The sequence below is a fragment of the Hypoxylon fragiforme genome (genome assembly GCF_022984875.1).
Source record: "Hypoxylon fragiforme strain CBS 206.31 chromosome Unknown GGS25scaffold_3, whole genome shotgun sequence".
Classification (NCBI taxonomy): domain Eukaryota; kingdom Fungi; phylum Ascomycota; class Sordariomycetes; order Xylariales; family Hypoxylaceae; genus Hypoxylon; species Hypoxylon fragiforme.
Genome location: NW_026054758.1, coordinates 3160557 through 3173346, shown reverse-complemented (window position 1 = coordinate 3173346; position 12790 = coordinate 3160557). Strand labels below are relative to the sequence as shown.

At 46.1% G+C, this 12790-nt stretch overlaps 3 protein-coding genes across 3 annotated transcripts; all 3 read right to left on the bottom strand.

Moving 5' to 3' along the window:
- Nucleotides 1–1290: 1290 nt before the first annotated feature.
- Nucleotides 1291–2322, bottom strand: GGS25DRAFT_519825 (uncharacterized protein; the record flags this gene model as incomplete). The annotated part of the gene is made up of 2 exons (XM_049263780.1): nt 1291–1772; nt 1863–2322. The coding sequence occupies 2 exons, from the start codon at nt 2320–2322 to the stop codon at nt 1291–1293; spliced, it is 942 nt and encodes a 313-aa protein (XP_049119287.1).
- A 2645-nt stretch (nt 2323–4967) lies between these two features.
- Nucleotides 4968–6439, bottom strand: GGS25DRAFT_199537 (uncharacterized protein). The gene has a single exon (XM_049256782.1). The coding sequence runs from the start codon at nt 5982–5984 to the stop codon at nt 5154–5156; it is 831 nt and encodes a 276-aa protein (XP_049119286.1). The 5' UTR covers nt 5985–6439; the 3' UTR covers nt 4968–5153.
- A 2897-nt stretch (nt 6440–9336) lies between these two features.
- On the bottom strand, nt 9337–11291 carry GGS25DRAFT_483036 (uncharacterized protein). The gene is made up of 2 exons (XM_049260319.1): nt 11269–11291; nt 9337–10796 (listed from the first exon to the last, which is right to left on the bottom strand). The coding sequence occupies exon 2, from the start codon at nt 10564–10566 to the stop codon at nt 9868–9870; it is 699 nt and encodes a 232-aa protein (XP_049119285.1). The 5' UTR covers nt 10567–10796; nt 11269–11291; the 3' UTR covers nt 9337–9867.
- Between the last annotated feature and the right edge of the window lie 1499 nt (nt 11292–12790).

Here is a 12790-nt window from a genome sequence, read left to right as displayed (position 1 = left end):
GCCCCCCGAGCAAAGACGGTAAGGTCCACCTAATCACTTCCAGGGCTAGATCCACTAACCCTATGTAGATCAAAATAGTGGAGATTCACTCCCCCTTTATTACCTAGTATCTGTTATCCGCTCTCCTTTACCACAGAAATACCTCTAATGCAACCCAAGGAGCCAAAAGACTGTGACTTGGTGAGATGTGTACCTACCTTACATCTCAGCTGTGCTACCTAAGTCCTTACCTGGTCCTATATATATATATATATATATGTATACATAGTACATATGTAGTACGATGTCAAGCCTGATAGTTACATATAGAAATGACGTCATTGCGCGGTTCTGTGCATGTATGTACTGTACCTATCGGTGATGTTCCGCAAGACGATGTTCAAATGGCCCGAAGAACCATCTTTATCTCCACAATTCTCGAAAACCGTCCGTCCTCTGCGCCGTAAACTCTGATTTTTCTATTCTGTTTTTGCAGATAGGTAGGCAGGACATCGCTAGCTATCATTTACGCGCATCTCCATCACTAGATCAGCGGACCGCCTTAAACTCCGCTCAGCTCAGGGCCCTTGCTAAGCGCGGCCATGTGCAAGATATCTAACGAGAACAGCTGAACCAGACTTAGCTACGAGATATCATAACCATTTGAAAACTTCCTTTCTGTACCTATCTACCATGATGGTTGATTCGGAACAAAAAGCATCACCCCGCGAGGACCTTAACACAGATCTATGCTCATATACAGACATCTGGTAGTTCAAATTCCCCTCTATATTGACTAGCATTAAACGAACTCCATAGGTAATAAGCTGTACAAAATATTACCTTTAGACCTCGTTACAAAATTCACATGCCTGGCCATAGTGCGGATAGTCCCTTGTCCAAAGACAACTAACGTCAAGCAGAGCTAGACGGGCCTAGGCAAAAAAGGAAAATAAACGAGCCTCCAAGGTCGAAGCCGGACGAGTAGGGATGCAGTGTCGAGACAAGACAGATCGGGTCATTGTATCCTTTAAACTACCGAATACCTCTATACCTAGTAATCTAGTTAACTCGTTAGAGGTGCCTCGAAAGATGATCTTTGGGTAGGGTGGAGGTGACTATATCTGTAGTCGGGTAGGCGTACCTAATATACCAAATCCCATACCTCACAAGGCCCCGGTAGTCGTTTCATTATCCGTATGCTAGTATACCTATACAGCTTGAAAGCCTTATACCAAGTCTTCGTTGCTATCTCGTGCTTCACAGTTCTCATGAATGCCTCTATACAGAACTTTGGGATGTCTAGGCGCTTCACCTAGTGGATACATGGGGGGTAGGTCCCGTTACACGACACTGGCACAGCCTCCGCTCATACTCTCCGTACGCACACGTAAGACTATCCACATCCACAACCCTAACCAGCTCGATCTCCTTCGCCCGAATGCCCGCCAGCGCCGACCGGAACGACATCGCCGAGCGTGTGTATCCCATGCTGCTGCCGTGTAGGCCGACGATCTTGAGGTAGTCGACGTACGGCGCGAACCCGTACCTGTCTCGGCGCAGGCCCGCTATCCTGCCCGCCGCGTCATCGGAGACCGTGAGGCTGGCCGAGAGACGCAGAACGAGGAAGAGCTCTTCGAGCTCCTCGATGGACTCGAGAACCTCGCGGATGGGGCCCGTGGGCCCGAACGCGATGGCGCGGTCGTACTCGCTCTCGGGCACGAGCAGCGCCAGCTTCTTCATCTTGCGGCGCCAGGGCACGTTGCGGAGGGCCCAGAAGGCTTGCTCCGCGTCTGGGACACAGAGGTAGATTACTTTTTTAAAACAAGATATGTTAGTCAGGCTTCCTCCATAAGAAAAAAAGGGGGGGAGGCTCCACGTACAGTCAACGTTCCAGTTGATATAAACGACTTCGACTTCGGGTTTAGTGGTTTTGGGAGGAGGCTTGTTCGTCTCATCACCATCATCAGCTCTATGTATGCTTAAATTCCGCGTAGGAAAGGGCATGGGCAGAGGGCCGGTGACGGCCTGGGTGAAATCCTTGGCGAACCTGACGGGCGTGAACTGGCGCTTCAGGGAGATGGAGATGGCACGTGCCTCGCGGGTGATGGGAATGCAGGGATGATCATTTCTGGTGATGCGATTCGTGGATGAGTCCAGAATGGTGCAGTGGAATAAGGGAGTGTCCCTGTCCCTCGTGCCAGCAGCAACACTTCGGTCCCGGCTGGTAGGCGCCGGATGAAGGACGTGAATGCGCGGACCGGCAAAATAAAACTCCCAGATTTCCAGGCGGAGTTCCTTGGGGAGATTGTTGAAACAGGTAAATGCGTCAAGAAGACTCATTTTTCCTTGGTTTCTTTCCTTCTCACCAGTCGGTACTTCTCTTGATCTTGGATTTTGAATAGAGATGATCAAGCGGATAGCTACCTAGGTAGGTAGGTATGTAATGTTTTTTTTGTAGATGATGCAGATTACCAATGTAGGATACCGTCGGTATATCTAGAACAAGGATGTTGATGACGAAGACAGGGGTCTTGATGTAGAATATCGCGAAATTGGAGAATTGGGGATGGGGATTTTTAAAAAGAAATATGGAGCTTGTATTTATGTATTTGTAGTCGGCTCCATACATAGGTTACATATGGGTACGTGTATGTACCTACATAGGGTAGGAACGGAAACCAGAAATAGATCACGAGACTACAAACATGTATGTATTCATCTGCCATTTCGTGGCAGTAAAAGGTCGTAAAACAATTGATAGCTCCTATTTTATGTAACTTGCGCACCTACTTGATACATGTATTTTACCATGTTCATTTATTAAATTGAGTTTCCCATACATATGTACTACTAGGTACTTACTACCTAGTATGTATGTAATAACTACCCTACCCAGTAGTACCTGTCGTTTTATTCCCAAATCCTCCGACCTAGGCCCATCCATTTCACCACTAGCTACTTCCGAAAACTCTACATCACTAATTACCTCACTCGGTGGGTTTTCGGCCCCGCCCGGTCGGCCTTAGTTTAATCTTTGCAGGTGTCGTCCGTCTTACACGCATATATCTCCCTATCTCCGTATCCTGCCTTATGGGTTGGCTTTCTTAGTGACCCCCTTTTTTTTTTTTCTTTATACAGCATTAAGCGGAATATTTGGTATAGCTTGTACTTATTGTCATTTATGATAGGAATCATTCATATTAACTGATATATGCGAAGGGGTAATTTCTCACATACATATGTAGTGTTATAAAGCCACTTTCTCTTAGAAGCCCACAGCCGCATGATGTACTCATCCCATGTCACTACAAGTTAAGCAGCGAAAATATGATATATGCTCTAGCCGAGCTTGACTAATTTTTTCCTTCAATAGATTTATTTCGTTATGACTTCCTTTGTTTACTCTCAGAATCTACCTAGCAGCCATGCTTTGGTGCTAAAGGGGCACTCTTGGCGACTTATTTGAGAATACACCCCGTAAGTTGATCTCACCACCATGCATACTACACAATCATTGATGTTGCCTCGGTATCTAGTAGCCACGAAAATCGAGCCGCTGTTTGGACTAATCAAAACCAACGAGTATTGACCAATAGTGAGTACTCTTGCTTTCAACCACTGAAGCTCAGCATCTTTGTCCGCCCCCTTCTGTACTCGAGAATACCGGCACTAAAAACGCTGCTGCTAGTTTTCCGTGGGGGCCTCAGGTAAGTATGTAGGAGTTCTCCAATGCGTATCATGCGTAAACACATGCTCCGGATATGTACAGCTTCAAGAGTGGCGCCCCCCCCCCCCCCCCCTTTTTCGTTCCTACATATGAATGAGGCGGTCTTCGACCCCGCCCAATCACTGGTCACTGGATATTCTTGAAAGAGTTCCACGAACTAAACTACCCATGCAGTATCCGGTGCAACCGACTATGCTGTATGAATATTCGGACCGTAGTTAACCCCTTTTACCTGCTTGGCCAAGGGCATCCAACCCATTCGTTTGACAACTAATGCCTCATAGATGCCAGGACGTTAAAGTAAGTGGATCTGCCACTGCATTGCATCTCAGTGCTCTCTTGGCAAATGATCCCAATGGGACATTCACAACATTATGCTTCCACCATGATCTATTCAAGTCACAAGCATTTTGTCAAGATATACCATTGATCGTCAAGTAGAGTAAATAGCTGAGTAGGAATAATCTATCATATAATCCAAGCCAGGAAGTTGCCACTATCCAAAGAAACAACAGTCAACTAGCAACTACAAGGTAGCCAGTATCTCAAACCAATAAACCATTCCAAGAAAAGTACAGTGGTATCCTCCAAGCCTTGATTTTATAAACCGGAAAAGGTATCTATTCTCGCCAGAGATCCACTATCTCTATTTTCAGACAGGAAAAACGCCATTCAAATACATCATTAGTGGGCAGACACCCTCGTCGGCACCTAGCCGGCACGTTGAAAAAAGTCCAAGGCGACGATGACAGGAACATTCATTCGCCTTCCGAATCTGTATTTTTCAAAAAAAAAAAACCAAAAAAAAAACATGAAACTGTAGTACCCCCCCAAATGAGGCTTCCAAGGTCAAGTATAAAAACGTATAATGCAATATTTAAAAATAAAAGGGGTAGACAGTGAAGATAGTGCAGCCATTCTCGTACAGGTGACATGCAGTCAAATTCACCTGGCGAAAGGACACACTGGTAGGGTTGATTATTGTATTGTTGGTGTTCGTATAGTTTTTAGAAGTGGCTATGGGTCGGTGCCGAGGTTAAGAACACTAGTCGTGACAGTGCTCAGTTCGTGATCCGACAACGACTCAAAAATGCCACCATTATCTGCATTTGAATAGGCAAGGATGACTGGTAGGTAATAAAAAAGCAATGGTGGTACAGATCAAGTAATACAGATCGATATTGGGAAAATAGGCGCAGGAGAAGAGAACCGGGGCCGACTTCCATCAGGGTGGGATGTACGACAGTAGTGCTGTCAAAACTCAGGTATTACCAACGGACGGATATGATGGTATTACACGATAATGTTACAAGCCGTTGAATGATCCTTGTAACGGGTGCCGTGCGGGATTATGATGTTGAAATGCGGGCGCTGACATCCGCATTGAAAAAAAGGATAACTGCGTGTTTAGATGTGATAGCTCGCCAGGAGATGAAGAGCGAAGTTATCCTCGGTAGCCGCGTATTGGGTATGCTACGTAGTCCCCCGTCTCTCTTGGGGTTTGATGAGGCGGCAGCGTTGCGTAATGTGGGCTTCGTGGAACGTTCGAGTGATATGCTGGGTCTGTACGAGAAACTGGCAAATCCACAGAGATTGTCGTGTAATTCCCAGAGTGCCTGGATGAACTCGAGACATCAGGCATTTTCTCGATGTATGGCTTCCTGTTGCTTGAGTGGGTCGTTGGCTTGATGCTTGAGCTCCGGCGTGGATGGTGCGACGAAGTAGGCTTTTCTTTGTCATGCTTGCTTCCTGAACGGCTTAGTCGTGGAGGAGAAGTACCGCCAGATCCACCCCTTATGTTGTTGCCGGACTCTGAAAGAGTATAGTATCTCTGTCGGTAATCGTCACGCTCAAGTTTCATGCTATCCAAGGCAGCCTTGAGTTCAGCTATCTTCTCTGTTTTGTTGACGATCTCCTCTTCAAGGTCCTTGTTGACTCGCTCAAGTCTTCCATTGCGGTCGCATTCTTCACGGTAACGTCTGTCCGCATCCCGAGCAGATCTGTGGGCTTTGGTTAACTCGCCGTCCAGATCGGTACACTTCTTCTGCAAGTGCTCGACTTTCAAATTCGCTTGGCCTAACGCTTCTTGAAGTGAGCCAACATTATACAGTTGGCTTTCGTAGTCCTCTGTGAATCTACGATCAGGTCTTCCACCTAGACTAGCCTGGTCACTAGATAACGAACCCACGCCTGAATCATGTGCCGGCTCGCGACCATGGTGCTTGGAAGATCCCTTCCCCGAGGAGAGTTGGAACTTGACTCGCCTGTCAGACATGTCGTTGTACAAGTTACCGCAAGAGGCAACGATTGCTCGTAGGTGCCCGCGTCAGAGTTGATAGCGGAGGATGGGATGAGGAGCAATAAACGAACAAAATTTGTCGACTTATCCGCAGAGGTAGGTATGTAGGTAGGGTCAAGTCACTTCACCGAGATAAAGGTGGTAACTAGGTAGGTAGGTAGGTAGGCTGACTGGCAAATATATAAAAATGTACGTAGGTAATTCACTTCAAAATGCAAGATGAATTGAGCAATGATGAAGAACTTGAAGAGTAAAAGGGGTAAAAAGGGTAAAAAGAGGAGAATGGGAAATTTTATACGGAGTGATTTCGAACTTATGATTCGTGAACAAGAGAGCTGATGGTTGTTGCTTTCAGTCTCGCCAGATACTTTGTGTACAAAGGTAGGTAGGTAGGTATAGCACACACACACCACAGAATGACAGCACTTCATAGTACGGCAGATATCAAGGTAAGGTGCAGGTATCTTGTACATAATGGTATGTAGCTGACCGGGTGGCCTCACACGGAGTCATAACTTTAGGCAACAAACCCTGGTCTGCAGAGCGACCTTGCGGACAGATGAGCCTCAAAAAACATCCAAGGGGTTGTCTTACTAGAAATGTTCGGGATATCTAGCATTCGAAGCTAGGAGCACACCATGGCAAAAAAAACACTCGTTTCTCACATACCCATACACTCGCCGTCTATCAAGGAGGGACGCCTTGCTGACAGCCCCGGTGCACCGCGCACCACGCCAACGCGTAACGCGCGAAAATCTACAATGGGGAGTGCGCATGGCATAGAAAGAGAAATAAAAAGAGCAGCTCGGAAGGTTCTAGGACTGTTGGACGGCATTTTGTGCTTCCCTCCTTGAAACCCTTGAAAGGAGTTGGCAGCGAAGAAGCGATGCCAGTTTTACACCGAAAGTGGCCATACTTAGTAGCCGCCTCGCCATTCGGCCCCCAAGCAGTTCGCTGGGGGAAGGATATGGTTCGCAAATGGAATTTATACCTAGGTACCTATGTAGTAGCATGTAAGTCAGGATGGCGCAAGCACGAGGAAACCCATTTTCTCATTTGCGATCTTGATCGACTTGGCAGTGCTTTCGCGCAGCTGCGCGAGGTTGGCTGTTATCGCGTTGGCGTGCAGAGAGCCTGCAGAAATGCCTAGCCAGTATAGCCGGCTCAGCCAGTCACAGCAAAGGGAAATCTCTCGCACACCTGGTTTATGGCATGTAGAAGCCAATCGAGGAAAGCGAAAGCAGAGGCATAGTAAAAGCACTGCGAGATGACTCACAGACGAGCTGCATTGAAGTTGCAGAAAGGACCATAACGCCAAAGATTTGTGACGTCCATTAAGATCTCAACTTTTCTACTGGTACTTGCACGTATTCTAGTGCATTGCAAAGAGATTTGATGAAATTGGGCGAATGAGAAAGTGGAAAGGTGAAGAGAAGAGGTGAAGGAAGAGGTGAAGAGGTCGCCGACAGGGCTGAAGCGTCTTTAGCTCGTTTTAGCTCCTCATTAATAGTACCTAGTACCTAGGGTAGGGCCGGTAGGCATCTGGATTCTGGAGTACCTGGTAAATAGTGGCTACATATGTATTTGATGCATGTAGGTACATCTATATTAAGTATTGTACATGCAAACTTAATGTTGGCACTAGCACATGAGGTTAGCAGAATTAAAATCGAGCATATGATCTGACCCACCGAAGAAGTGTAAAAACCGCGGGGCTAGGCAACCACTCTAACCAAGATGGGGGGGTTAAGGACTATTGCTTAGTCATTTTTACTTCATACCTTCAATGTATCGCTATATGTATCGCTAACTTTAGAAAAGCTACCTTGATACATATATTTTCTACGTCAATATACCAGGGAAGCCATTCCTTAAAGTGAAAAAAACCCGGGCCAGCTGAGTTACCTCTTCGCTTCTTGGTTAAGGATTCTCCTACCCACCATCACCTACCTACCTAACATTAGTGCCTAGCAGATGTCGAAAAATGCACACAACACCAAAGAGACGATAAGAGATGCTCCTGGCCCTGCGCATCCGAATGTAAAACCACAATTTCCAGGTCTCGAGCCATTAGGAAATTTATGAGGAAAAAAAAGTGAATCTGCACTTTTGACCAACTAAACCAACCGCGGACAACCCGGTGATACCGACGCTGAGCTGTCAGTGATAGTATTGGTATTACGCATCCGCTTTCGGGTCCTACGGCATAATGGAAAACGAACGGTAAAGGTTTGGCGATGAGAATAATCAATCAATCAATCAATGTGCACTTTCATGTTCACATCTTCGTCTGAGTACCTATGTAGGTACTGTAGGTACGTACGTACATAGACATGTGGTGGACCAGAATGCCAAAAATATCCCCAGCTACCGATCCGAGAGGGAGAAGGACGATCCGCGGCTGAGACGCTCCTCCTGGATCATCTCCAGGATTATCAATAATCGACGGCCAACCAGAGATCCCCATTCTGGGATTTCCCCTTTCGTACCGTCCGTCCGACTGTCCAGCATAGACTACTAGTGTGTAAATGAACCAACCAACAACTTGCTCATCTCACCGGTACTTACGTTGACTCCCAATGTTGGGATAAATTATTGACATCTGACTGTGGACGGGAGAGATATTCGGGAGAGGTTTCAATATCATGGTTACATATTGGCTGACGAAGAGGCTCATCAATGGTTACAGTTACGTCAGCGAATCAGAGGTTACCTAGCTATGACCTTCCTGTCCAAAATGCCATATCCAAACCATCCAAAAGCATCACTAAGCTTCTGAGTAAGCGAATTCTGCAGCTTGCTATCTATGCATGTATACCTAGGCAGTTAGTGTCTTCCAAACTGGTGCTAGAAATGGTACTAGAACATATCATCTGCAAGCCTGTGTTATGAGCGGGGGGTGTGTTTGCTTAGGCTAGTTGTTGATTGATTACGAGGTAGCCTCGTTAAGTGGTGATACTATATGGGCTACTTAATATATCCACGCGTTCAGTCGTAAGAGAACTCACGTACTCATCTAAGTGACGGCCGGAATTTCGGTTGTGGCCGACGACTACAGGAGCACACAAGAACGTCAGTAGTACCACCCTTAATACCCCTAATGTGTTACTGTTGGGAAAGGCGATGCTCGGCGAGAAGCCTTGCTTGCCCATCGCCTAGTATACGGTGTTGATGATGTCCTTTTCAACATAATCGTTGAATATAGGTGTCGTTGTGAGACTACTAGGCCTCAATCTTGTGGTATCGACGTATGCCCATGACAGTTAGTAGGCACAGAGCGTAGTCTCACGAGGTGGTAAACCATGCGACTAGTGGACAAAGAAGCATACCTACTTCACTGCACTAGGCTTTTCTCAAACTGATGCTATTATCTCGCGTAATATCCTACAAGCAGCAAACCTGCGTCCATCTATTGACCTTGATAATTATTGACACCTGATGATCTAGCCTCATTAAGCCCCCAAGAAAATAGCGCAACAGGATGGTGGAATAGCGACAAAAAGGGATGAAATGAAGTAATGGTATCATATTTTATGTAATACATTTAAAAACGACATGAAATATTGAATAAAAGTAAAAGTCGTAGTAGGTAAGGATCGGGGTTGCAAGTGGCCAAACTGACCCGATCCGTAATCATTGACCTTCTGCTGAAAAGAATCCACGGAAGAGGATTTAGAAATCTAGAAACATATGTCGTGAGATGGCCGCGGCGGTAAACAAACTAAGCGTATAGATCGTGGAAACAGTCCAAGTAATGCTAGGTCGATGAAGAGACCTCATCCCTTTCTAGCTTCAAGGTTGGAAATAATATCCATCCACCAGTAAATGCGTAAGTGTAGTGTATGATTCCCCTGAATCCTCACAAGTAGGCATACCTATGGTGAGAAGGGGTACTAGACTCAAGCCGATGAATCGTGCGGCGTTGGTCCTCCACGATGGCGTTGCTTTCGGCAAGTTCTCGATTGCGAGTCTTGAGGATGTGTTTTATGCTCTCTAACCTTGCTTTGACATCCTCGAATAAGGCCTGGGAGTCACCGGCTCGCTTCTGTCGATCTAGTTGTTTTGAGAGTTCGGATATTCTTCGATGTTGGTCCGAGACTGTCTGTGTCAAGACGTCGACTCGTGTAGTAAACGTTTCGTTCTTCTTATTAAGTTGTTGAATCTCTTTCTCTTTTGACTCGATTTCTGTCCTAAGAGATGCCATTCTACGACGAAACTTTTCCGCATTCTCGCCATCGTGAGAGTGAGATCGTCTTAGTCCGTGTATCTCTTCGGCCAGCTGTTGATTACGTGCATGGAGGCGACCATTTTCTTTGATAGCAGCTTGAAGCTGGGCCTTTAGAGTCTGGTTCTCGCGGCTTAGGACATCATTGCTAGCGATAAAGTCCTTGTTCTGTTGGCATAGGCTATTCCATTGCTCCACCGATATCCCGGCACAGTTATCGAAGCATCGTGGCCGATGATGGTGGCGATGATTATCGTGATGGTGAGAGAACGAATAAGAACGTCCAAACTGCTGGCGACCTGAGGGACTCGTCCTATAACGGTATTCAAACATGTGGAGTGATATGTGCCCAGCGAGGGGCTAACACGATATAAGCTGAAAAGTGACGATCAACTAATTTGAGGCGAACCTTGACTGGATACCTATAGCGTAAATAAAATGGCGTACGGGGGATGCAGAGTTTAGCTTCAGAAACTACTAGTGAATGCAGAAGCGGGAAGATGGGCCAACGACATTGGCTCGACGCGTATGGGGCAGACTTCAATATATGTAAGTAAACTAAGCTAGGCATCACTTTTAGCAAACACTCAGCACGAGGCTACGGGAGGGTGAGCAAAGGGTAGATAGGGAGGGATCAAAGAATTAGGTATATTGTGTCACGAGGTCGCGTGGATGAGCCTCATGGATTTTTCGAGGGGATGACGTTGTAGAGGAGGGTTGAATAATTCAGTTTGCGCTTTTGCTCACGCTACTTAACAGTTGTACCAAGCCAGACTGCCAGGACTGCCAGGGTCAGAGAGGCTTTATTGCTTAAGTTCATTGCCCAAGCCTCAAAAGGTGGGCAATGTAATAGCAAGGTATTGAAAAAACCGTCATTCGGCAAGAGACGCTTCGACCTCATTTGACTCGAGTTTCTCGTGGTGTCTCAAAAGTGCCAGGTCACTTGAAGTCCTAAGGCAAAAGAGAACTGCGTCATCTTGAGCTATGTAGGACTGAGAATGAACTTTGAACGATAATGAAGTATCTTAGTCTTACTTAGCTCAACGTAATGTGCATAACTATTTTCAAGTTTGTAGTTGAGCTGGATAATTTCGATGTTAGAAACTGGAGCAAATGCCGTTTGGAGATGGATGTAAAAAGATGTATGAACTACGGAGTACATACCTGCATGTAGGGTACTCTCGGGACGTGAGCTGAACCCATATGCATGTATCTAAGTATCCGACTAGTCCACGTAGCTACTAGCTTACCCGCAACAGCCAATAAACAGTAAGTTAATATGGGCACGTACTGACCTCATCATGCGCACAGACCCTCAGCTGATGATTGATCCGATGAATCCTCTTTATAACCCTGCACCCTTATGTAACTCAGCCCCACCAGGTCTAACGGCCCCTGCGGCCATCCAAGATACATCCAAGATACAATATCTCAACTTTACCATATGCAGTCCCAGGTTCGTGGACTGTTCCTGCATTGAAGATCCTATCCTACATACCACTTCACCACTAAGTCGCTACATAGTAAACCACTAAACTTGTCCAAGATCCCGATCAGGAAGTTTTCTTCTTTTCTTTGCTTTTGCCTTTTTCTCTATAACTCTTAGTACGCGTATTAGGTCGGCGCGGCCGTGGTACAAATTAACCTCACAAATATATCCTTGGATATCTCAGATTATTAACTATGTGTGCCTCCATGGGGTGGCCTCTGGTATAGGAGAGGCCTCACCCCCTTTCTTATACTTGATGCCTGGATTCAGCCCCAGTTTGCGCCACTAGGTACCTACATTACCTACCTAGTAGATTTCTACCAGCAGATGTCTATCTCTACAAAATGACGACAATAACAAAAGAGCATCCTGATTTATGGCAATTTAATGACTCGACATCTCCCTCCCTTAGGACCTCCCTGTAAGCAAATATGGGTGTGAGGCGCGGAAAGTCCAGTCAGCTTCACCAATCTAGACCTTGAGATACCTTGGCGCTACCAAAAGCGTTATCAAGATGATTATCAATAAGCACTTGACCTGGACAGATATTATTCGTACGTAATATATCCAAATCACGTGATTTACGAGTTGGATCAACTATCATATATTTACATGCCCAGTTATAAGTGAGCAGCGTTGATAATCTAAAAGGCCTCTCGTGAGGTGAAACAAGAATCCACAAGATATGATATGAGTCTCACCAAAACGCGACATGCTCAGCCATAATACTCCCGGAAGACTGGTCTTTGGGTAAGAGCTACAACAATGGTGGAGAACAATACCTACCCCAACATAGAAAAGGTGAGACCAAATTTTATTGAATGGTTTGTACCTAAATAGGGGTGTGTAAGCGGTGGCTGGTATCTAGAGGAGGGGTGACCCCGCCCCGACAAACGCTTTCGCCTACCTACGACGCGAGCATCATCGAACAAGCAAAGCCTTAGCTGAACTCACACTTACTTGGATATCTTTGAACTTCGGAAGCTACCAGCGAAGCCTCTCTCCTACTAGTCGAACAATTAGTATCATACATGCCAAGGGGTTACCGACTCGGGCCATGCAGAAAAT